Source organism: Bos grunniens, chromosome 1, assembly GCF_055505025.1.
Source record: "Bos grunniens cultivar Pamir isolate PY7600 chromosome 1, Bosgru_T2T1.0, whole genome shotgun sequence".
NCBI lineage: Eukaryota > Metazoa > Chordata > Mammalia > Artiodactyla > Bovidae > Bos > Bos grunniens.
In genome coordinates, this window is record NC_141165.1 from 115325707 (window position 1) to 115351152 (window position 25446).

Consider the following 25446-nt stretch of genomic DNA (forward strand, 5'->3'; position numbering starts at 1 on the left):
TGTTGTCCCCTTCTCCTCCTGCCCTCAATCTTTCCCAGCATCAGGGTCTTTTCCAACGAATCAGCTCTTCACATTAGGTGGCCAAAGTATTGGAGTTTCAGCTTCAACACCAGTCCTTCCAATGAACACCCAGGACTGATCTCCTTTAGGATGGACTGGTTGGATCTCCTTGCAGTCCAAGGGACTCTCAAGAGTCTTATCCAACACCACAATTCAAAAGCATCAATTCTTCGGTGCTCAGCTTTCTTTATAGTCCAACTCTCTCATCCATACATGACCACAGGAAAAACCATAGCCTTGACTAGACGGACCTTTGTTGGCAAAGTAATGTCTCTGCTTTTCAATATGCTGTCTAGGTTGGTCATAACTTTCCTTCCAAGGAGTAAGCATCTTTTAATTTCATGGCTGCACCTAAAAAAACTTCTTTTCCAAAGAACAAAAAAACCCCAAAATTAGTAGAAGGAAAGAAATAATAAAGATCCAAGCAAAAATAAATGAAAAATAAATGAAAGAAACAATAGTAAATATTAATATTAATAAAACTAAAATCTGGTTCATTGAGAAGATAAACAAAACTGACAAGCCCTTAGCCAGACTCAATAAAAAGAGAAGAATCAAATCAACAAAATTAGAAATGAAAAAGGAGATGTTACAAGAGAAAATTCAGAAATAAAAAGGATTATAAGAGACTATTATGAACAACTATATCCCAACAAAATAGATAACCTGGAAGAAATGGACAGATTTTTTAGTTCAGTTCAGTCATGTCCGACTCTTTGTGACCCCATGCACTGCAGCATTCCAGGCATCCCTGTCCATCACCAAACTCCTGGAGTTTACTCAAACTCATGTCCATTGAGATGGTGATGCAATGCAACCATTTATCCTCTGTCATCCCCTTCTCCTCCTGCCCTCAATCTTTCCCAGCATCAGGGTCATTTCAAATGAGTCAGTTCTTTGCATTAGGTGGCCAAGTATTGGAGTTTCAGCTTCAACCTCAGTCCTTCCAATGAACACTCAGGACTGATCTCCTTTAGGATGGACTGGTTGGATCTCCTTGCAGTTCAAGGCACTCTCAAGAGTCTTCTCCAGCACCACAGTTCAAAAGCATCAATTCTTTGGCACTCAGCTTTCTTTACAATCCAACTCTCACATCCATACATGACTGCTGGAAAAACCATAGCTTTGACTAGACAGACATTTGTTGGCAAAGTAATGTCTCTGCTTTTGAATATGCTATCTAGGTTGGTCATAACTTTTCTTCCAAGGAGCAAGAGTCTTTCAATTTCACAACTGCAGTCACCATCTGCAGTGATTTTGGAGTTCCCCAAAATAAAGTCTGCCACTGTTTCCATTGTTTCCCCATCTATTTGCCATGAAGTGATGGGACCAGATGCCATGATCTTCATTTTCTGAATGTTGCTCCTCTTTCACTTTTATCAAGAGGCTCTTTAGTTCTTCTTCACTTTCTGCCAGAAGGGTGGTATCATCTGCTTATCTGAGGTAGTCGGTATTTCTCCTGACAATCTTTATTCCAGCTTGTGCTTCATCCAGCCCAGAGTTTCTCATGATGTACTCTGCATAGAAATTAAATAATCAGGGTAATAATATACAGCCTTGAGGTACTCCTTTCCTGATTTGGAACCAGTCTGTTGTTTCATGTCCAGTTCTAATTGTTGCTTCCTGACCTGTATACAGATTTCTCAGGAGGCAGGTAAGGGAGTCTGGTATTCCCATCTCTTGAAGAATTTTTCAGAGTTTGTTGTGATCTACACAAAGGCTTTGGCATAGTCAATAATGCAGAAATAGATATTTTTCTGGAATTCTCTTGCTTTTTCAATGATCCAGCAGATGTTGGCAATTTGATCTCTGGTTCCTCTGCCTTTTCTAAAGCCAGCTTGAACATCTGGAAGTTCACGGTTCACGTATTGTTGAAGCCTGACTTGGAGAATTCTGAGCATTTCTTTACTAGCATGTGAGATGAGTGCAATTGTGTGACAGTGTGAACATTCTTTGGCATTGCCTTTCTTTGGGATTGGAATGAAAACTGACCTTTTCCAGTCCTGTGGCCACTGCTGAGTTTTTCAAATTTGCTGGCATATTGAGTGCAGCACTTTCACTGCATTCCTAGAAAAGTTCAATCTTCCAAGACTGAACCAGGAAGATAGAAATTATGAACAACCTAATTATAAGAACTGAAATTGAAGCCATGATAAAAAAAAATCCCCCAAAACAAAAGCCCAGGACCAGATGGCTTCACAGGAGAATTCTATCAAACATTTAGAGAAGAGTTAATATCTATCCTTCTAAAAATCTTTCAAAAAATTACAGAGGAAGGAACACTTCCAAACTCATTCTAGGAGGTCACCATCACCCCAATATCAAAACCAGACAAAGACAACACAGAAAAAGAAAACTATAGGCCAATATCACTGATAACATAGATTAAAAAGTCCTGAACAAAATTTTAGCAAATAGAATTCAGCAACACACCAAAAAACTCATACACCACGATCAATTTGGATTTATTCCAGGAATGCAAGGATTCTTCAGTATATGCAAATAGATCAATGTGATACACATTAACAAACTGAAACATAAAAACCATATGATCATCTCAATAGATGCAGAAAAAGCCTTTGACAAAATTCAGCACCCATTTACGATTAAAACTCTTCAAAAAATGGGCATAGAAGGCACCTACCTCAACATAGTAAAGGCCATATGTGATAAGCCTACAGGAAACATTATTTTCAATGGTGAAAAACTGAAAGCATTCCCCCTAAGATCAGAAACAAGACAAGGGTGTCCTTTCACCACTATTATTCAACATAGTTCTGGAAGTTCTAGCTATAGCAATCAGAGAAGAAAAAGATATAAAAGGAATCCAGATCAGAAAAGAAGAAGTAAAACTCTCAATGTTTGAAGATGACATGATACTATACATAGATAACCATAAAGATAGTATCAGAAAATTACTAGAGCTAATTAGTGAATTTAGCAAAGTGGCAGGATACAAAATCAATACACCAAAGTCACTTGCATTTCTATATACTAACATTGAGATTTCAGAAAGAGCAATTAAGGAATCAATCCCATTCACCACTGCAACAAAAAGAATAAAATATCTAGGAATAAACTTACCTAAGGAGACAAAAGAACTGTACACAGAAAATTAAAAGACACTAATGAAAGAAATCAAAGATGACATAAACTGATGGAGAGATATTTCATGTTCCTAGGTAGGAAAAATCAACATTGTGAAAATAACTAACTACCAAATTCAATCTACAGATTTAATTTAATCCCTATCAAATTAACAATGACATTTTCACAGAACTAGAACAAAAAATTTCACAATTCATATGGAAACACAAAAGACCCTGAACAGCCAAAGCAGTCTTGAGAAAGAAGAATGGAGCTGGAGGAAACAACCTTCCTGATTTCAGATTATACTACAAAGCTACAGTCATCAAGAGTATGGCACTGGTACAAAAAACAGAAACATAGGCAAATGGAACAAGATAGAATGCCCAGAAATAAACCCATGCATCTGTGGGTACCTTATTTTTGACAAAGGAAGCAAGAATATACAATGGGGCAAAGACAGCCTCTTCAATAAATGGTGCTGGGAAAACTGGACAGCTACATGTAAAAGAATGAAATTAGAACACTTCCCCACACCATACACAAAGATAAACTCAAAATGGATTAAAGACATAAATGTAGGACCAGAAATTATAAAACTCTTAGAGGAAAACATAGGCAGAACACTTGATGACATAAATCAAAGCAAGATCTTCTTGCTTTGACCCACCTCCTAGAGTAATGTAAATAAAAACAAAAGTAAACAAGTGGGACCTGATGAAACTTAAAAGCTTCTGCAGAGCAAAGGAAACTATAAGCAAGATGAAAAGGCAATCCTCAAAATGGGAGAAAATAATAGCAAATGAAACAACTGACAAAGGATTAATTTCCAAAATATACAAGCAGTTCATATAGCTCAATACCAGAAAAACAAACAACCCAATCAAAAAGTGGGAAAAAGACCTAAACAGACATTTCTCCAAAGAAGACATACAGATGGCTAACAAACACATGAAATGATGCTCAACATCACTCATTATCAGAGAAATACAAATCAAAACTTTGATGAGATATCACCTCACACCAGTCATAATGGCCATCATCAAAAAGTCTACAAACAATAAATGCAGGAGAGGATGTGGAGAAAAGAGAATGCTCTTGCACTGTAGGTGGGAATGTAAACTAATATAGCCACTATGGAAGACAGTATGGAGATTCATTAAAAAACTATGAATAAAACCACCATATGACCCAGCAATCCCACTCCTAGGCATATACCCTGAGGAAACCAAAACTGAAAAAGACACATGTATCCCATTGTTCATTGCAGTGCCATTTACAATAGCTAGAACAGTGGAAGCAGTTCTAGATGGAACTGGAATGGAAATGGAAGCAGTCTAGATTTCCGTTGACAAATGAATGGATACAGAAGTTGTGGTACATATACACAATGGAATATTACTCAGGAATGCATTTGAGTCAGTTCTGATGAGGTGGATGAACCTAGAACCTATTATACAGAGTGAAGTGAGTCAGAGAAAGATAAATATCATATTCTAACACATATATACAGAATCTAGAAAAATGGTATTGAAGAATTTATTTACAGGGCAGCAGCAGAGAAGGTAATGGCACCCCACTCCAGTACTCTTGCCTGGAAAAACCCATGGACTCAGGAGCCTGGTAGGCTGCAGTCTGCGGGGTCGCAAAGAGTCGGACACAAGTGAAGCAACTTAGCAGCAGCAGCAACAGCAGCAGTGGAGAAAGACATAGAGAATGGACTTCTGGACGTGTGGAGAGAGGAGGAGAGGGTGAAATGTATGGAAAGAGTAACATGGAAACTTACATTACCATATGTAAAATAGATACCGATGGGAATTTGCTGTATGACTCAGGGACTCAAACAGGGTCTCTGTGTCAATCTAGAGGGGCAGGAGATGAGAGGGAGGTTGAAAAGGGAGGGGATATATATATATATACCTATGGCTATTTCATGCTGAGGTTTGACAGAAAAAAAAATTCTATAAAGCAATTATCCTTCAATAAAATAAAAAAGGAAACAACAGAATAGCTTTGGGGCAGGGTCCTGGTACCCCCCTAAATGAATATACATAATAATATATTTGAGCTATTTTGCAGATACTGAAACTCCTACCAAAAGAAGTTAACTGTGTGCTTCCCACAAGCATCTAGACTCCAGATTGGTTGGACCAGGAGATTGATGATGCTGACTCCCAACTACCTCACCACCAATCAATCAAAGATGGCTATGAGCTGATCACACCCTCCTCTTTGAACCATTACTATAAATCTCATTACCTCCTCTTATGCCAACAGAGTTTTGAGGGCATTAGTCTGCTGTGGCTCCCTTTGCCAGGCAAAGCAATAAAGCTATTCTTTTCTATTTCACTCCCCTCAAAAAAGAATCAGTGAAGGAAACTCAAGGGAATGGCCAGAGGCAGGAACAGAAACTAGAATGTACAAGGTCATAAGAGCAAATATAAAAACATACAACTTCTGGAAAGAAGACAACTTGGAAAATCAAGTGTCTCAACTGGTTATACACAGTAAGAACTGAGAACAAGTTACTGATGGGATGGGTAGCAAGAGGTCAGGTTTCATGGAATTACTCTTGCTTAACAACCATGAAAAAGAAATGCAAAAAAGCAGAATGGTTATCTGAGGAGGCCTTACAAATAGCTGAGAAAAGAAGAGAAGCGGAAGGCAAAGGAGAAAAGGAAAGATATACCTATTTGAATGCAGAGTTCCAAAGAATAGCAAGGAAAGATAAGAAAGCCTTCCTCAGTGATCATTGCAAAGAAATAGAGGACAACAATAGAATGGGAAAGACTACAGATCTCTTGAAGAAAATTAGAGATACCAAGGGAACATTACATGCAAAGATGGGCTCAATAAAGGACAAAAACGGAAGCAGAAGATATTAAGAAGAGGTGACAAGAATACACAGAAGAACTGTACAAAAAAGATCTTCACTACCCAGATAACCATGATGGTGTGATCAATTACCGAGAGCCAGACATTCCAGAATGCGAAGTCAAGAGTGCCTTAGGAAGCATCACTATGAACAAAGCTAGTAGAGGTGATGGAATTCCAGTTGAGCTATTTCAAATCCTGAAAGATGCTGCTTTGAAAGTACTGCACTCAATATGCCAGCAAATTTGAAAAACTCAGCAGTGGCCACAGGATTGGAAAAGGTCAGTTTTCATTCCAATCCCAAAGAAAGGCAATGCCAAAGAATGTTCAAACTACCGCACAATTGCACTCATCTCACGTGCTAGTAAAGTAATGCTCAAAATTCTCCAAGCCAGGCTTCAGCAATATGTGAACCGTGAACTTCCAGATGTTCAAGCTGGATTTAGAAAAGGCAGAGGAACCAGAGATCAAATTGCCAACATCCACTGGATCATTGAAAAAGTAAGAGAGTTCCAGAAAATCATTTACTTCTCCTTTATTAACTACGCCAAAGCCTTTGACTGTGTGGATCACAACAAACTCTGAAAAATTCTTCAAGAGACAGGAAAACTAGACCACCTGACTTGCCTCCTGAGAAATCTGTATGCAGATCAAGAACCAACAGTTAGAACTGGACATGGAACAACAGACTGGTTCCAAATCAGGAAAGGAGTACTTCAAGGCTGTATATTGTCACCCTGCTTATTTAACTTATACACAGAGTACATCATATGAATACCAGGCTGGATGAAGCACAAGCCGGAATCAAGATTTCTGGGAGAAATATCAATAACTTCAGATATGCAGATCACACCACCCTTATGGCAGAAAGTGAAGAGTTAAAGAGCCTCTTGATGAAAGTGAAAGACGAGAGTAAAAAAGTTGGCTTTAACTCAACATTCAGAAAACTAAGATCATGGTATCTGGTCCCATCACTTTTGGCAAATAGATGGGGAAACAATGGAAACAGTGACAGACTTTATTTTGGGGGGCTCCAGAATCACTGCAGATGGTGACTGCAGCCATGAAATTAAAAGACACTTGCTCCTTGGAAGAAAAGCTGTGATCAACCTAGACAGCATATTACAATGCAGAGACATTACCTTTCCAGCAAAGGTCTGTCTAGTCAAAGGTATGGTTTTTCCAGTAGTTACATATGGACGTGAGAGTTGGACTATAAAGAAAGCTGAGCGCCAAAGAATTGATGCTTTTGGACTGTGGTGTGAAGACTCTTGTGAGTCCCTTGGACTGTAAGGGTACCCAGTCAGTCCATCTGAAAGGAAATCAGTCCTGTATATTCTTTGGAAGCACTGATGCTGAAGCTGAAACTCCAATATTTGGCCATCTGATGCAAAGAACTGACTCATTGGAAAAGACCCTGATGCTGGGCAAGATTGAAGGTGGGAGGAGAAGGGGACATCATAAGATGAGATGGTTGGATGGCATCACTGACTCAATGGAAATGAGTTTGAGTAAGCTCTGAGAGTTGGTGTTGGACAGGGAAGCCGGGCGTGCTGCAGTCCATGGGGTCGTAAAGAGTCGGACACGACTGAGCGACTGACCTGAACACCTATGACATGTATGTGAGGCACAATACTAGTTTTCCCATGTCTAAGCAAACCAGGAAGGGGGACCAGAGTCCGATGAGAAAGCATTAAGAGTTAAATAGTGATTATGACAGACTTCCATATGGAATCTTTGGGTAAAGGGTAGCAATAAAATGAAATGATAGACTGAAAGGAAACCAGACCAATGAAAGAAAAAAAAATTATTTTACATATTAAGAGTGAAATAGAAGAATCCAATGAAGATGGAGAAATGAACACCGTGAAAAGCGAAGTCCAGGAGAAGGCAGGAAATTAGAGACCATTATCACCCGTGGGGGCATTTAGGGGGTGAGCCTTGGAAAGTGGGAAGGGATGAAGAGTTTCTGAAGTAGGCAGAAGGGAGCAGGGTGTTATAACATGCCTTCCCTCTCTTTAAAATGATAGACGTGAACGCAGCAAGAGTCTAAGGCTACAAGACAAGAATACACATTCCCTAAAGAAAAACTGAATAGAGTACAGACTAAATATCTGGAAGTTTTACCAGCTAGATATAAAAACTGATTAATACAGAAGAAATTTATATTTCAGTGGAATGGTAGATGCACATGTGAGAAACAGATTTCAATGTTAGCAAAACAGTGAAATTTGTATAGCATATATATTTTAAGAACCAAGAATCTAATTACATCCAAAAATAATACAAAGGTTCTATAGTCTCTAGTTCTTTAAGAAAATATAATTTTTTTTTGTAGCTTAAATTTATAACAAAACAATCTTCAACACCTTGATTTGGTATCTCAAGGTCAAATACAAAAAGAAATGTATAAAAACATTTATTGTACATAAACCTGTTACATTTTACATGGGAGAGGAAAAATGGTGCACATTTTTCCTTATCATGGAAGGCATTATCATAAAATTCAGGTTATGAAGATGGAAGTGTGGCAAGAAATGTCACTTTACAATGGAGCACTATGTTTCAGAAAACCATTCATTAGAAAGAAAACAAATGAATGTTTTATGCTACTTGCCAAGTGAGAAAACTTTAAATGAGACTATTTAAAATAACAGGATCATAAATATCATTGCTAACCTTTTTAGTCCCCCAAAGTATGGGCCTAACTATTGATATTATCAAAATATGTACTTTTTTCCTTTTCTTTAATTGAAGCAACAGGGATTTACTATATAATACAGGGAATTATACCCAATATCATGTAATAACTTACAGAGGAATATAATATGCAAAATACATATTTTTGATGCCTGGCAATAGTAGGTCCCACCACAACCGGGTCTGTGAAGCAAAGATGAGCAAGCCTACCAGTAGTTTCCAGAAAGTATAGCAAACAAACAAGCTTACATGGCCCCAAATGCTTCCACTATACCAGTGAGAGGCTAACCAGACTGCCCATGTATTGATATAAGTAATCCTATAGGCCTCAAACCATAAGAGAATAACTTTCATGACTATAAGCCCTATTTACTTGGGGGCCCAAATCCCAAACTGAAAGTATCCTGAACATTCAAACCAATATATTAAAAATGGATAGAGAAGATGGTAACCATGGGGGCCCAGCCACTATACTGCCCACCATATACACTTACTGAGGCCAGAATAATTTCTGGAGTAAATCTCTGCAGATAGAAAGCAGTTCTATTAGAAACTAAAGTTTCAGGGCCAAGTTTGAAGACCAACATTTTTTTCAGTGAGCTTAACAGCTGAAGTGATACCTATCAGTTCCAGGTTGAGAAGGCAAACAAGTAGCAACCTGGAGAAGAGAAAAGAGCAGGGAAAGCATGAAGGTTTGCTGAAGCTCAAAGGTGGGCTCAGAGGCAATGAAGGACTAAGACAGGGAATGACAGGAACTGGTTGATAAAGAAACCTCTTAGTTGGAGATTTCAGAAGTAAAACACATGCTTCCTGTGAGACAACTCAAGAGCAAAGCTGCACATAAAATGAGAAGTAAAAATCTTGAAGCTGGGCAACTCAGGACATGTAAAAACTGAACAGGACAGAGAAAGCTGCAGAGTCCATGCAGCGGTAAACCAGTGAGTTGACTAATGACCGGCTGCCAAAGAATAGGCAGGAAGTGCTATAAAACCCAGGGGGCAGGAGTTAGTAGCCAAACTCACAAAGGAAGAAGAAAGGAAAGGGAAGCAAGGTGATTCTGATTTTTTTCTTTCAATAAAGTTTAAAAGTAAAAAAGAAAAATCAGATTCTGATTTTTTTTTTCTTTCAAAAATATTTATATTGTTAACTATGGTGGACAAGGCAGGAATAAAAACTGAAAACAGCTTTACCTTTACCATCTTTAAGGCCTCTGGACCTCATGTAATGTTTAAGAGTAATGAAGAATTATCAGTAAAGAAGGATTCAGTTGACTTTCTGGTCCTTCCACTGACCAGGCTAATGTACCTGGGAATCCCTGACAAGCTTTCTCCTTGACTGACTGTCACAAGTCATTTAAAAAGAAAGTAACTGGGCCCAAACTCCATGAATGTCGAACAGCTGTCAGAACTTGATCCTAGCCTCACACTCCCAACCAACACAAACATCCAATTTCTAGGAAATCACTTATGATGAAAAAGAAGTATTATAAGGTTTAGCAGTTTTCAGAGATTTTTAACCACACTTATCAATAACGATCTGCATATAAGTGTAGCATATATGATTTCATGGTTGTTCTGTAGATACAGAGAAAGCCAGTTCACTTATGAGCTAAACAAACATGTCACATACTAATGCCATGTACAAATAGGTCATTAACTTCTATGCCCTCAGAAGCACTCTTAATTGTCAGGAGCATTTGAGTAAACACAACATAAATTGAAGAACTTCCTAGGGGAAAGGGAGAGTGGAGGTTAGATGACACAATTTACAGATTAGAAAACCAAGGCACAGAGAAGTTAAATGTCTCAGTGGAAGACCTCACAGCTGGTTAGTGGCTCAGCTGGGGTAAAAGCAGCACTGTCTCAAGCCTTTCTTCAATGATCTACCCCCAACCCCACTGCAAGATGCAAATATCCAGCAGAACTGGGCTAGAGTTTCCAATAAGGAATAAGACTTTATGCTCTTTTTGAAATGTGAAATGAGATGACAGAATCAGAAAGAAGAGCGAGCAGAAATTAAGAAAAAATCATTTGCTTGATATAAAATAATATTAATTTAAAACTATACCTTCACTGCTTCTGATGAAAGTATATTTTCCTTTTTCTGACTTGTGCTCATGGGCTCATTTTCAACACTGGAAAAAAAAAAAGTTTTTTTTGAAATTAAAAGAGAATTACTGAAATCATACAGTTTCTGTGTTTAATGCAAAAACTGAAAGGTCCTTTTTATCTGTAATGCCCCAAAGATTCACATACAAAGTGTTACACTAAGAAGCTATTGATTTGAGTGTCTACACTTGAAACACACATTCAAAAATGCTCATCAGGCTCCAGACATTTTGGTGAGTCCATTCTGTTTTATGACCAGCATCACACCAACGATGCACCTGAACAAAGCAGCGCCAGTGTACAACTATCATAATCTTGGAAAGTGATGGCCCTCTTTTTGACTGTATTTATCTTAAGGTTCTCTACAGCCCAGTCTTTTTTTAATCCTATGCTAAGGGTTATTTGAAATATATTTCCAATCAACAAATTTTTATAAACTTACAGGATCATATAGAGATTTCTAGGAATATTTAAAAGAGATGCAAAAAAAAAAAAAAAAGAGAGAGAGAGAGAGATGTAGGTTTATCTAATCCCAAGTATGTTCTTGGGCTTCCGTGGTGGCTCCGACAGTAAAGAATATGCCTGCAATGTGGGAGACCTGGGTTTGATCCCTGGGTTGGGAAGATTCTCTGGAGGAGGGCAGGGCAACCCACTCCAGTATTCTTGCCTGCAGAATCGTCATGGACAAAGGAGCCTGGCAGGCTATATAATCCATGGAGTCAAAAAGAGTCAGACACAACTGAACGACTAAGTACACACAAGTGTGTCCCAGATGGTGCCTTAAAAATCTGATTTTCCAGATAGTCACTTTTAACTGTCTTGTCTGGAATACCTTCACAGATATCTTATAAGATGTCATAATAACCTATTTTGCCTATTAGGTACATATACATTTTAGATCTAGATAATTAACTCTTTACGTCAACACGTTATTTTGTTTTCATACTTTCATAATCTGAGACAAATTGAGCAGCTTCACTCTAAAGATTACTGTGGCACTCTACCATGAACTAGGAATCGTGCATGGCCTTGAGGATTTAAGAACAAGTAGGTCAGGATCTTCGTAAAACAAGGTCTAGTAGGGGAGACTGATAAACAAACTAATAATACAGTCTGGTACAAGTACAACTCATTCATAACTGCTGAATGAATGAAGTGGCACGGAGCACAGAGGAAGGAAGAGGCAGAGACTCTGCCCGCTCAGTCAAGTGTCCATGTAGGAGGTACAAAGGCAGGGGTTGATAATGATACAGTATTTGGGGGGTAGCTCAGTCGATAAAGAATATGCCTGCAATGCAGGAGATGTGGGTTCGATTCCTGGATTGGGACGATCCTCTGGAGAAGGAAATGGCAACCCACTCCAGTATTCTCGCCTGGAAAATCCCATGGACAGAGGAGCCTGGCAGACTACAGTCCATGGGGTCGCAAGAGCTGGACAGGACTTAGCGACTAAACCACCACCACCACCGAGTTCTGTTTGTTTGTTTTTAAGATAAGACTGAAGCACAGGATCTTGTGACAGGCAGCGATAATCCTGGAGAGATGAGAATGAGAACAGAGGTTAGTGGATGCCAGACCAAGAAGAATCCGTCTGACCCATCACAGAATGTGACCTTTGTTCTGCTAGCACTGGGAAGCCTTCAGGCAGGAGAACGGCTGGGTGAGGAAAAACACATGGATGGAATCGTGGTGACTGGCAGGAGAGGGAATGGGAAGGGGGGTTCCACAGCTCCCATTAGGATACTAAGCAAGGACACAATTTGTGCTACTTAAGATTTTCTATCCATACAATCCAGTACAATTGAGCAGACTATCCAGGCAACAAATGACAATGATTTAAAAAAAAAGAAGGAAAAAATAGATGATGAACACCTGGAAAATACAATGGATTCAAATTTCATTCAGTCTCGGACTCTATGCAGGAATACAAGGACAGAAAAGATACGGCCATGCTCAAATGCCAGTAAGAAAAATTAAGCATGTAAATAAATACATAAGCTATGTGTTTAACATATGAAAACTCCATAGGGAAAAATAGGGACAAAGTAGAAAAAAAAATGTACAAGTCAGAATTGTAACCCATATTACATGGACATGTCTATAAAATAATGTCTTAAATGGTTAACATTTTAAATGTGAGTGGGTTATCTTTGTTTTTTCCTGTTTTACTAGGCTTATCTTTTGCCACAGGGTTATTTATAATTCAGTTTTTTTTTTAAATTAAATTCAATACTTGTCTATCTAAGCTCAAATCAAAAAAAAGAGGCTGGCAAAATACACATAAAAAGAGCATGATATAAACATTTGGGGTATAACCATGAATACTACTAACCTTGGTGATTTGATAAGTGTATTTTCTAACTACAGTCTATTTTGAATCTAGTTAATTTATAAATATAATCTATCTAAATATATAATAGACAATTTAGTATCCTAGTTCAAGATTTCTGAAAGTATATTTATTTAGAGTGTTCACAGGGTATTCTATAAGCTTGGAGAATGAAATGGCAACTCACTTCAGTATTCATGCCTGGAGAATTCCGTGGACAGAGGAGCCTAGCAAGCTTCAGCCCCTGGGGTCACAGAGAGTCCGACATGACTGAACGACTAACACTATAAGCTCACTGCCTTACTGAAATTGTATATGAAAACAGTAAAAAGTGTCTTTCCCAGTACAAAAGCTCTGCAGAAAATGCAGCTCAGGGTCCATGGGATTTAAGGCAGAAGTTAGGATTTTCAAGTAGCTATAATTATTTCCACACTGTAAACACACACAAAATGCCAAAAAAAAAAAAAAAGTTTTAAGTCAGAACATAAGCATTCTGCATTGCGCAAACAACTGAAGAATTTAAAGCTGAAATCACCAAGAGCAGTTAATATTTGACACTTTGTAAAACTTGTTGAAATTTATATCCTAAGGTTTATCTTTCATGAATCTTATGGCTAAACCAAAATTTTAAAATGTGTCAAGTTTTAAAACAAACAACATTTTAAAATTCTGGATTAAGTAGAAAAATCAGTGCTTCAGTTAAAGCTTTCCCCATGTCCTTCCTGGATGTCTGGAGTCCCTTCTCCATTTGTCTCTGACATCCTCCGGATGGCTCTGGTTCAATCCATTCTTCTTAGACACAGTGATCATTAATCTGACCATGATACTCTTCTGCTCAAAAACTCCTTCAGTGATTCTCCATCAGCTGATGAATGAAATGAAGAGTCCTTAGTGTAACTATAGACAGTTCTTCATGACCTGGTTGCAGATACACCTGTCACCTAGAACCCATTCTCAGAACACACCAAATTCACATACCAGCAAACTACTTTCTCCTCCTGCCTGCAACACCCTTCCCCACCATGTCCAACTCCTAATCCTTCCCAATTGATTTCTATGTTAACCTGTAATTTTTGTGCCCCCACTGCACAGAGTGATACCCCTCATACATTCCTGCTAGTAATTACCATAATGGCTGGTTGGTTGTCCATTTGTCTAACTAGATTTGAACTCATATAACCCAGGGACCGTATCATTCATGGCTGTATCCCAAAGCCTAGCATCGTGCTTGGCACTGTGAAGGCACTCAAGTATGGTTTGTCAGATGGACTGTAAAAATAACTGCTATCAAACATTCTGTTTGTGTCTGCATAATCAGAAAACACTGTGCCATTAAGAACAATATAATAATACACAGTAGTCCTTTTTCCTTAATGACACATTAGTATGTAAGTCTCTTGAAAGAATGTACCATCCACTCTAATCCAGCAACAATTTTTCTCAAAAGATATAAAAGAGAGAAGTCGGGCTGGGAGACGATTACTCAATAGGAACAGAGGTATTTTCAACTGACTTATAAACCAAACACACAAAAATTAGGACAGGATTCATAAAGATACTTGAAACACTGGATATTTAGATGTCAGCCTAGATTTAAAAAAAAAGAAAAGGAAAAGAAGAACTATTAACAGAAAAGTTTCAAAAGGCTTGGACTGGTACTCTCAGACTCAAAAATAAAATACAAGAGAAAGAAAAACTTTTCAAATTCAGATGATCTCAAATCTTAAGAAAGACAAGCCTTTTCTATTGTTCTCTCACAATTTAATCCCCTTTGGGACCTGGGAGTATTTCAATAGCAGTATTTTTAGAAAGTACACATTCTGCTCAAGGGAGGGGGTGAGGAGGCAGGCATCATGATCACACGTGGGCACAAATAAGACTACCTTGAATTTTAACATCCTCATCTAACTTAGCTAACACAACTCAGGAAATTAAATCTAGATAAGCGTCAAGGTCAAAGTGATACAGAAGCTCCTCATTTTTGATGCAGCCTTATTTAGACCATAGCTGAAAACCAGGAATCCAATGTATAGCCATTAAAAATCCACTTACTTTATGCCAGACATAAAATAAAACAAACCCCCTGGGCCATAAAAAAAGAAGGCATTTTTACATTCTAAAGCTCAAATAATTTACACAGAGAGTCCCTATCCTCTCACTTAAAATATCTTACACTATTACTTTTAATCAAATTCTAACAAGATTCCCCAACTCACAGAAAGTAAGGAGGAGAAAACTAGGTCCAAGAACTCAGTCACCAGATATGTCCTTGCACTTTTTAGGTGCCAGACGCTGTTCTTGGTACATACTAGAAAACGAGCAGTGAACACATCAGACAACGCCCTGGCCCTCTTTCCCTAAGAATCCCTCTCTAGAGGCACCATAATCACCTGCACAGTTGTTTATTAAACAGATGTGGGGGCCTGACAGTCAAGGATTCCAGCTGGAGTGGGGCCCAGGAATCCACATTTTCCACAACCGGCATCCCCTTCCGTGGGTTGTTCAGATGCAGGCCGTTCTCTGATCACGTTCTTGATAAACAACAGCGTGAGAGCCTCTTTACTGAGCTGAAACCAGCAACTGAGTGTTGCACAGAGAAAAGAATGATCTGGTTGGAGGGATATCCATTATTTAAATGTGTTATATGGTGATAATTAAAGGATAGGTATCAATTATTTTGAAAGCTCACTCCTGTGAAATAGCACCCATTTTCCAACACTGATGTTCAGCAGAGATGGTCCTAGTGAAGAGCTGTTGCCTGAATGAGCATGCAGGGTATGCAAAGTCCAGTGGGACGGGAAAAAAAATCCCCTCTTTGAGTGTTTACCACAGACTGAAACCCAAGGGATGCTGCTTGGCCTCTTCCAGAGTCAGTCCCTCAAGTGGTGAGAATGCCCCTTCCTAGACGGTCACTGGATAGTCATGCAGGAACGGATGTGGGTGGAGGCAGAGTGAGGAAGACAAAGTTCTTCACTCCTCCCCCTCCTGCAACAAGGCAGTTGAGTACCACCTCTTACTCTGCCGTTTCTCTCACACACCGTTATGGTGGCTGCATCAGAAAAATCTGGAAATATTGAAGAACCGAATACAGCTTCCATAACTGTCTTCCTAAGGCCAGCCCACTTTTCAGTGGATTCCCGAGTCTGTGATTTCTTGCTATTTCCAGAAAGGAGGCAATCTCTGGTACTGGTAACATCATGGCCATAATTCTGAGCATTCTCAAACTCAAGGTGACTTCATAGAAGGTGGTGCCTTGTTTGGGGCTTCCCCAGTGGCTCAGTAGGTAAAGAATCCTCCTGCAGCGCAGGAGACGCAGGTTTGATCCCTGGGTAAGGACAATTCCCCTGGAGAAGGAACCGGAAATCCGCTCCAACATTCTTGCCTGGGAAATCCCAAGGACAGAGGAGCCTGATGGGCTACAGTCCATGTGCCTGCAGAGAGTTGGACACGATTGAGTAATGGAACACACATGCCTGGTTTGGGCATGGCCTTATCTATAAGCAGGACCCCCAACCCACTACCCCCAGGAACTTGCCACCATTCCTAGGGGCCTGTGCTGAGGACTTCTCTTCTCTGCCTCCTCTCTTTCCCACTCTGGGTTTTCACTTTCATCCTAGAAGGGGTGGTCTATAGTCCTCAGCTATGTTGCTGAGGACAGGGAATGAGAATACAGGTTAATCTGTTTCTCTCTTCCCTCACTAACATAAAACCCTGCTAGTTCTGGCAGCCTGGTCCACATCACTTCAGTAAAGCCTTGGAGGACTAAATGAAAAAGACTATGGAACAAGGAGGGGATCTCTTCCCAACCGACTCTGTTTCTTGCTGTTACCAGAAGTGAAAAGCTCTGCAAAAACTCAAAATGGACAGAGGTCTGTTTCAGGGATGGCATGTTATGGACAAAAGGCTCTTCAGTCAAAATGCCCCTTTCTGGATCTTCCTTTTTCAAACACGTACATTGAAAGGATCAGATCAGCCCTCTGCCAGATCTAAAATCACATATGACCCTCCAATAAGCAGAGTGAGTAGAAAGAGGAAAAGTCAGATGAATCTTGAGGCTTTTGTGGTAAAGAAAGAGAAAGACCGTGATCAAGAAGCCAATTCAGTTAAAATATTAGGGCATGACAACAAGGAGACAGAACTTCTACTGTCCCTGACTTCAAAGTGACTGAGGCCACCAAGGGGCCTGTTCTCTATTCCCTTGGATTTCTCCCTCTCATGGCCACTCAAGTGCTGAAATATAGGTTGAACTTTACCCCCATACCCTCCAAAGGGCCTTCTCATGCCATGGGGCATCTACATTACCTTGGGGATCTTTTCTTGAAACACATCTTCACTAGACAAGCTCTAGAGTTCTCTTTGCTCACTGTTGTACTGAAGGTACTGTGTGGTTGTGGTTAGTTGCTCAGTCGTGTCCAACTCTTTGTGATCCCACAGATTATAGCCTGTTAGGCTCCTCTATCCATGGGGATTCTCCAGGCAAGAATACTGGAGTGGGTTGCCATGCCGTCCTCCAGGAGATTTTCCCAACCTTGGGGCTGAACCCAGATCTCCCGCACTGCAGGCAGATTCTTCACTGTCTGAGCCACCAGGGAATCCCAACTGAAGGTACAGTACATTACAGATTAAACTGACTTTTATCTACTGGCCTGGAGCCCCACCCAGCATCTCCAACCCTGCTTCTGCAGGGATAAAAACAGAGTTCCACACTGACAATTTCCAAACAACCATCTGGAAAACTGTCCATTCATAAACAGTGACTGCCAGCAGTAGAGTAGTACTTGTATTTTTTTTAATGACCATTAGCAGAATATAAAACAGGTGGTTATGGCTATTTCTGGGTTTCAAATTAAAAGGTAAGTAAAAGCTGCACTTTTAAGACAGTCAAACAGCATGCATTTTAGCCCAAACATCTGGTGTCTCAATGTCAGACCTCTTTGGAGAGAAACTAGGAGCAGGGAGGAGGGTAATAGATATGATCATGAAGCTCCATGGCTTTGCAGTCTTAGAGCTTCTGACAGTTCTTTCCCCATAATGTCAACCCTCTCCTATAATTTTTCTATCTACCTGGAAGCTGATTTACTTCCTGTTCCTATCACTTGTTCCCAAAATGAGAGCCATAATTACAGTTCAATCACAGGCTACAAAGTGAGAATCTCAGGCGGTTTGACGTGACCTGAGCTGTCCATCTACACGTGACATCAGCAACTGCTGTATTATCCCAAAGTCCTCTTCCTCAAACCCCTCAGATTCTGAACAGTTGTGACAAACATCACAAGGATCAATACCCTGATCTTTTACTGTGACATGAACTCAAAGCAGTACTCTAGCTGCAGTCTAGAATGGGACACTCATTCGTGTACCACTTGACACACCACCTGAGAGAGGAGCTCTGGAGACCCCAAAACAGGTGAGCCTGGACCTTCCCAGTGGCTGACCAAGGTTGACCTCACCTCCAACTCAGGCCCTTCCTCCTCTGTCAAGTCTTCTGAGACCAACAAGCTGAAAAACTACTTAAGAGGATACAAATATATACACACATACAAACCCACGCTCAAGTGATAGTTTTCTTAAAAAGTAATCTTATCATCTCAACTCCTGACCAAGGCTGACCTCATCTGGCCCCTGACTCCTTTCCATTCTGTTGTTTCTGCCTGTTCTGATACCTGTGCCAACATGAGCCTGCTCCAGGATCTTGAAACATGCTTTTCCCTCTGCCTGGAAACTCCTTTGCTCTGATTTGCTCATTTCCTGATCTTCCAAGATTTCCTGGAGAAGGAAATGGCAATCCACTCCAATATTCTTGCCTGGGAAATCCCATGGACAGAAGAGCCTGGTGGGCTACAGTCCATGGGGTCACATAAAGTTGGACATCACTGAACGATTAACATTCATTCATATTAATTCAAGTATCACGTAGGTCTTGGGTCAGGTGTCACCCAGCAGATAGGCCTCATGAGCATCCTCTCTATACCTTACTCTACACTCACTACTTCTGTCACGTCCTCTTCCCTCATCTCACTTTATTTTACTACAAAGCACGTTATATATAAATCTATATAACTTTCCCATCAGAATACAAACCCTCTGTAAACAGAGACACATTAAGACATTCACACTAGATTCTGAAAAGTGATGACCCATCTAAGATCTTTCAAAAGATTAAAATTAAATTATTTTGATTATTTCTAAGAGTATATGTACTATTGTATAAAATGATAAAGCACCAATGTTAAGTGGGAAAAAAAATCAAGTTTCAAAATCCTGAAGAAGACTTTTACTTTTTCTAAAAATATGTATACATGTAGACACACGTATCAGAAGTGATCTAGCAGAATAGCACTTGTCTCTGGGTAGTTATGTATGAGTTGTGCTTTTTTTCCTTTTTGATTTTTCTTTAATTTCATACCTGTTTTAGAAGAGTGTATATTACTATTCAAAGGCAAGCAAAACAAACAAAATCCCAAAGTATTGTAGTTGATTCTAAAAAGCAAGTAAAAACAAGTCAGTGAAAAAATGCAAGCAATGAACCTAGAGAAGACAAACAGCTAAATACTAATAGTACAAACAGTACATAATAGCAATTTCTTCGTATCATAATAAATGTAACATTGCCAAATAAGATCTTATTTACCTACCTCTAATAGAACAATGGAACAATTAAACTGATTACCACACATATTTTCAGCTTTGATTAATATAGCACAATGCCACCTGTCCAGCTGCTGCTGCTGCTGCTGCTAAGTCACATCAGTCGTGTCCGACTCTGTGCGACCCCATAGACGGCAGCCTACCAGGCTCCCCGGTCCCTGGGATTCTCCAGGCAAGAACACCTGTCCAGCCAGGGTATGCTTTTTAGTACTTTGACAGCAAAGACAATAAAAGGTTAACAGTTTACATCTCACGCTACCTGTTTCCAGTTATCAAAATATAAAATTCAAAGAATTTCATTCCTTGTTATAAGCACAGCAATTACAGAAAAAAAATTGTGACCTGCAGGTCATATCCATATTTTGTATAAATTTTAATATAAAGAGTAAAGCAGAAATTTCTAACATATCATGTAGCTATCACATAAAATGAGTACTCATGAGAGCATTCAAATACCATTTTCATGTCATTTCTGTCATTTGTGCTATTTATCATAAAGGACATATAAGAGATGTCCTTTAAAAGGGGATGATGCTCCTTCCAAAGTAAGTTGTGCTATTCTAAACAGCTGTATTTTATATACATGGAAAAGTTGACTTTTGATTTAATCCCCTAATTATAACACTTATTTTGGCTGAATGAATAAAGAGAAGTGGAAAGAGATATAAAATAGCTCAATCTTCATCTACCATCACCAGAAACCAATATAGATTGTCTAAAGTTTACAAATCAAGAGTAGTAAATAGACACGTGTACAGAAAGATCAGAAGGAACAGACTGAAGGAGATTAAAACAGTTTCCTCTAAGAGTGGGCCCACCCCTGTCAAATACTCCACAGCCCGTGAGACACGCTGGTACTTATTTTAAGAAGGGAAGGAAGATTTGTGCTATGTCTGCCTTCCCCACAAAAACTGCAGGAGTGTTTTGAACCAATGCCATGCTGCACTGGATTCCCAGAGGTTAGCACAGTGCCTGGCATAAGTGGTACCAAAGGGATTCTTGTTAAAAACATTGGTGAGCTTTTCAAATCAAATGATGAAAATGTTAGGAACACACAGAGGAAATACCCAAAGCATTTTCATGTGATCTTTCCAGTAAAACAAAAGTCTTCCTAACCTATCCTGCATACACCTGTTACCCTACGGAGTTTTGGCTGGCATTCTAAAGCTGGAAGAGACCTTAGCTATGAGGGCCATCTCCTTTCCTTTATAATCAAAGACTGCGAGAATATTTTGGCTCAGAGTCACATGGCTACTCGAAGTGGATGATTTAGGTGATCTCACAAAAATGAGTTGGTATTTTTGAGGCTCTATTAACTCTACCCAGTTTCACGTTGCAGATTAAAAATACATATACCTCCCTCATACCTGCAGAAAGTATTTAAATATCCAATTATTCGGCATTATAAATATTCCATTTATTTGTAGCCTCGATCATAACTTTTCTCACTTGAACAAGTGAATGGAGTTCATTTTTCCTTTGGAGAATTTTTGCCAACACAGGATCATAAATTATTTTATCCTCTTTTATACAAAGGTATTCACTAGGTCATAACCAGTTTTCTGAAATAGGTAATTCATATAATTTTTTAAGTATAAAAAGGTCTAAAATGAAGAAGTCTCCCTCCTATTCCTCATTCCTTCACCCAGTCTCTCATCCTTCCCAAATAGTTAACACAACAGTAGGAACAGACTTTTTCCATACTCCCCCATTTTCAAATGCAAATGGGAGCGTACTATACACAGTGGTTTGTATCTTGTTTTAAAAAGATTTTTAAATGTATTTTTCTTATCAGTATACAAAAAGCTTTATCATTCTTTTTGACAGCCACGTAATAGTCCACTATATGGATACATGGTGATCTACCCATTAGTCCACTATTGATAAGACTTCATTTTAATCTTCATCTCTTGCTAATTAAAACAACACTGCAATGACTAAATTTGTAGTGTCAACTTTGGGCTTGTTTTGCAAGCTGTATACATCCAGTGGAATTTCTAAAAGGGAACTGTTAAATCAGGGTATGTGAATGTATGATGTTGATAGAGTTCATCAAACTTCCCTCCAAACTGGTGTCTCGATTTACACTCCCGCTAGCAGTGTACCAGAGCTCCTGTATACCTACATTGAACTCAAGTTTTGATTATCAGACAGGTGGCATATGGTATCTTGCTATAGGCTTAATTTGTATCTTTTTAGGAGACTAACCCTTTTTATGTGTTTAAATATAAATTTATAAAGTATATATAATTTCCTCTCTCAACTGCCAGGAGCATCAGTTCTTTATTGTTGTGAGCACTGACCCAGGCCATCTGCAGGCCATGGTCTTATCTGCACTCAAAACATTTTCTAAGCCCTGCCTTCTGTTTGGGTCTTTTTCCCAAGTTGAGCAGAAGCAGCAGTCACAGAATGCTGTAGGTTTTGAATTCAGGAAGGAGAATGACTCCTCACTCTACCACAAGATCTGTGAGACTTTTGATTAGCTATTGGACCTCTCCAAGCCTTAAATTATGTGTCTGTAAAATGGAGTAAAGATTCCTGTCTCATAAGGTTGCTCTGAGTATTAGGTGGTTGTATAGGTTGAAAGCCCCAAGCACAGGGCTTGGATCTTACTAGGGCCTCAATTAAGGGTGGTTTAGTTTTGTCATCACTAATCTGTCAGGCACAAAGGAACACTTGACTAAACAACTAAAGCAAACTTTGGTTGTTTCACTGCTTTGGCACATTTCCAGTTAAATACCCCCAGGGGTTAAACACTGAGGGATAACCCTGCTGGAGCTGTACCAGTACTTGGCATTCATGACTGCCACACAACGAATTATTTCTAGTCACAAAACCAATTTGTTTCTCTGTCAACACCCAACCATTCTGTATAAGGATGTCCACTCACTTGGAATGACGATTTTTTGCAAGAATGTGCTTTTCTGCCTCCATCTAAGACTTGCTGGGTCAAGGAGCAGCAGGAGGGACCGAGGGAAATCACGTCCACTCACCCTGCTGGTACAGCTCCTACACCATCTCCCCACGAGTCTGCCTCGGCAAAGGATGCTCATCAAACCATGCTCAGAGAGAAGAGAGGGAGAAGATACTTTGAAAGCCCGTTCAAAGTCCTCATACAATGTGTGACACTCATGAAACAGTGAGTGTGTTCTGAACCACACAAGTCACACACACCAAATGCACGTTTGGCTTATCATGAGTTCATCTGGAAAACAGAGACGTGCAGGTTTATCTCCTCCACTAATTTAAGAGCTATTTGAGGGCAGTTTCAGTCTTTTATTCATCTTTGTATCCCACACCTTAGCAATATCCTCAACACACAGCAGTCAAATTTCTGGAACGGACAGGCTCAAGATAAACATGACTTCTTGAACTTTTACTTCATGCTAATCCTCTCTCTTCAGTAGACAGTCTGGATTACCTTCCTGAGTTTGAATGTACGTCAATCTGTTTTATAGTTATCGGAGCTGCACTGGCATTTTTGGTATATGTGCACATGAGTGTACTTCATCAGAACTCTGGTAATACTTTGAAGGAAAATTGTTTTCTTCTTTATAAAATTCACTATTACCCTTTTTTACATATTCTCCACTGAGGTGAAATGTTTGCTTCAAAAAAGTTAGAAGTTGTGATTAAGTTTATTGCAGATCAATTTGAGGTACACTTGAAACTCAACACACATTTAGAGTGTACAATCGAGTTAGTTTTCAAGGAAATGTCCTCAGCAAGAAACAGAATCCTCAAGTTAGACATCTGGCAGACACCCTGTTAAACCCAAAAGACAGATTCTCACTTGAAAAAAAGTATGGTTTCAATACCCTAAAACAGTCTATATTTCTACTTCACTGCCAAAAGTAGGTTCTGTGTTTTCCATTAACCTGGAAGCTCAAGATTCTCACAAAATACTCACAGCTGAGGACTTCTGGAATTTTCCAGTCATCTTTGTTGCTGCAGGCATGAGCCTCAGATGTTGCCCTTCAACACCACATAGGTATCTTATTCCACCAAACTATTACTGATTATTTTATACAGTGCTTTCAAATCATTATTTGAAATGTAATCACCATGAAAATTCAGAGCACAAAACTCCTTTTTCTTACATAAATGATGCCGTGGTCAACATTTAACATAACAGCTGGTATCAGAGGCACTATTAACATTTGATGAAACTATCTCCTACACTTCAGCTCACTAGTATCATGGCTCAACCCATTTATCAGCCACACTCAGCCATGGTGAAAAGCAAATAGTCTCTGAACTTTAAATCAAGAGCCAAACACTCTCTAGAGAACTTTATGGTACCCACCCCCTACCATGTCTCAAAAATGCCCACTTTAAGGGCAGGAGTGTATTACCCTGTGAAAAGCCACTAATAAGTGTTTTAGTGAAAAGTGTATTCGTGAAAAGCCACTAATAAGCGTTTTAATGATCCATCAACAGAGATTCACTCCCTCACCTGAGCTAGGTACAGAGGACAAAAAGATAAATAAGACACAGCCCCTGCTCCTTGGGTCTAGTGATCCTGTCTTACCTTCTATCAATGGCACTACATTGGGACACTCAAAGGAACAGTCAAAAAGAGTATATGTGAAACAGTCCACACTATTACCCATTCTGGAACAAAGGAAGGAAAGGTCCAACTAAATTACATATTCAGATGTATTTTGAAGAAGCACAGTTCAGAAGGTTGGTGAGCAAAATGCTGTGTAAAAAGAATCAGAGTTTCTGAGTCAGAGAGACCCAGTCTCAAATCTCACCCCTGAAACTTATCCCAGTTATGATTTGGGATAAATTGTTCTCCCCTGGGAGTGCTCTCCCTCCCGCCCACCTTGGGGAAGGTGTTCTGGGTTCTCCCAATGACTGCAGGGGATGCTCCTGGTAATTAGTGGGCAGGGCCACAGATGCCAAATGTCCTACGAAGGACAGGAGAGTCCAGTTCAGCAAAAAATTGTTCCTTCCAAGATGCCACCTCTGGGAATTATCTTATCCTCAGTTTCCTCAGTTGTCAGAATTTTAAGCATACCAACATTCCAGGCTGAGGGTGATGTTTAAAAAGACGATATAAGTAAAAGTACCCAGCCCAAAGGAGTGCACAGTCGGCTTTTGTTAAATGCTGTTCTTGCCTCACTATCATGTGTGATACAGCAAAGAAACAAAATTGAGAGATCATTTTCTCAAAGCAAGGAAAATTAGAAGGCAGGTATCCTCTGAATTTCACAGTTTAGCAGTACCTGTTGAACGGGGCTTCACAAAAATTCTCTAAATTGAGACCAAACACTCTTTATGACCCAGTGCCAAATCTAATTTTCTTAATGCCTCTTTCACTCTGCCCGCACTGATGTATACAACCTTCAAGAGATCATAATCCCAGGCCTTTGCTCAGCCTAGAAGACCCATCCCCTATTTCCATCCTCCTGGCTAAGTTCTCTACCTGTGGAAAACACCATCAGTGAAGGCCCAGATAAAACCACCTCCCCCATGAAGCCCTCCTGGCTCTCCCCTATCACTTTTGCTGAGCCCATTCATTGCACACTCATAAACCGGGCTAAACGTTACAGCTGTGAATTGAATTCAACTGCAGTTTTCATTTCTATACAATTAAAAACAAATTAATATAAGCACTTTCTGGATGTGGTCAAC

The 25446-nt window shown here is 39.5% G+C and overlaps 1 protein-coding gene across 4 annotated transcripts in view; it reads right to left on the minus strand.

Annotated features, from left to right (window-relative positions):
- The window catches only part of CRYBG3 (crystallin beta-gamma domain containing 3), a 126163-nt gene that overhangs the window by 97266 nt on the left and 3451 nt on the right, over positions 1-25446 (minus strand). For 3 of the 4 annotated variants that reach the window (XR_015167246.1, XM_086410895.1, XM_086410902.1), the window contains exon 2: positions 10789-10855. The exons of the other annotated variant lie outside the window; for it this stretch is intronic. Coding sequence is in view for 2 of the 3 variants with exons in the window: in XM_086410895.1 (XP_086267021.1) it covers positions 10789-10855 (67 nt within the window). In the remaining variant the exon portion in view is untranslated. The remainder of the gene's footprint in view (positions 1-10788; positions 10856-25446) is intronic. 4 annotated transcript variants of the gene reach the window in all.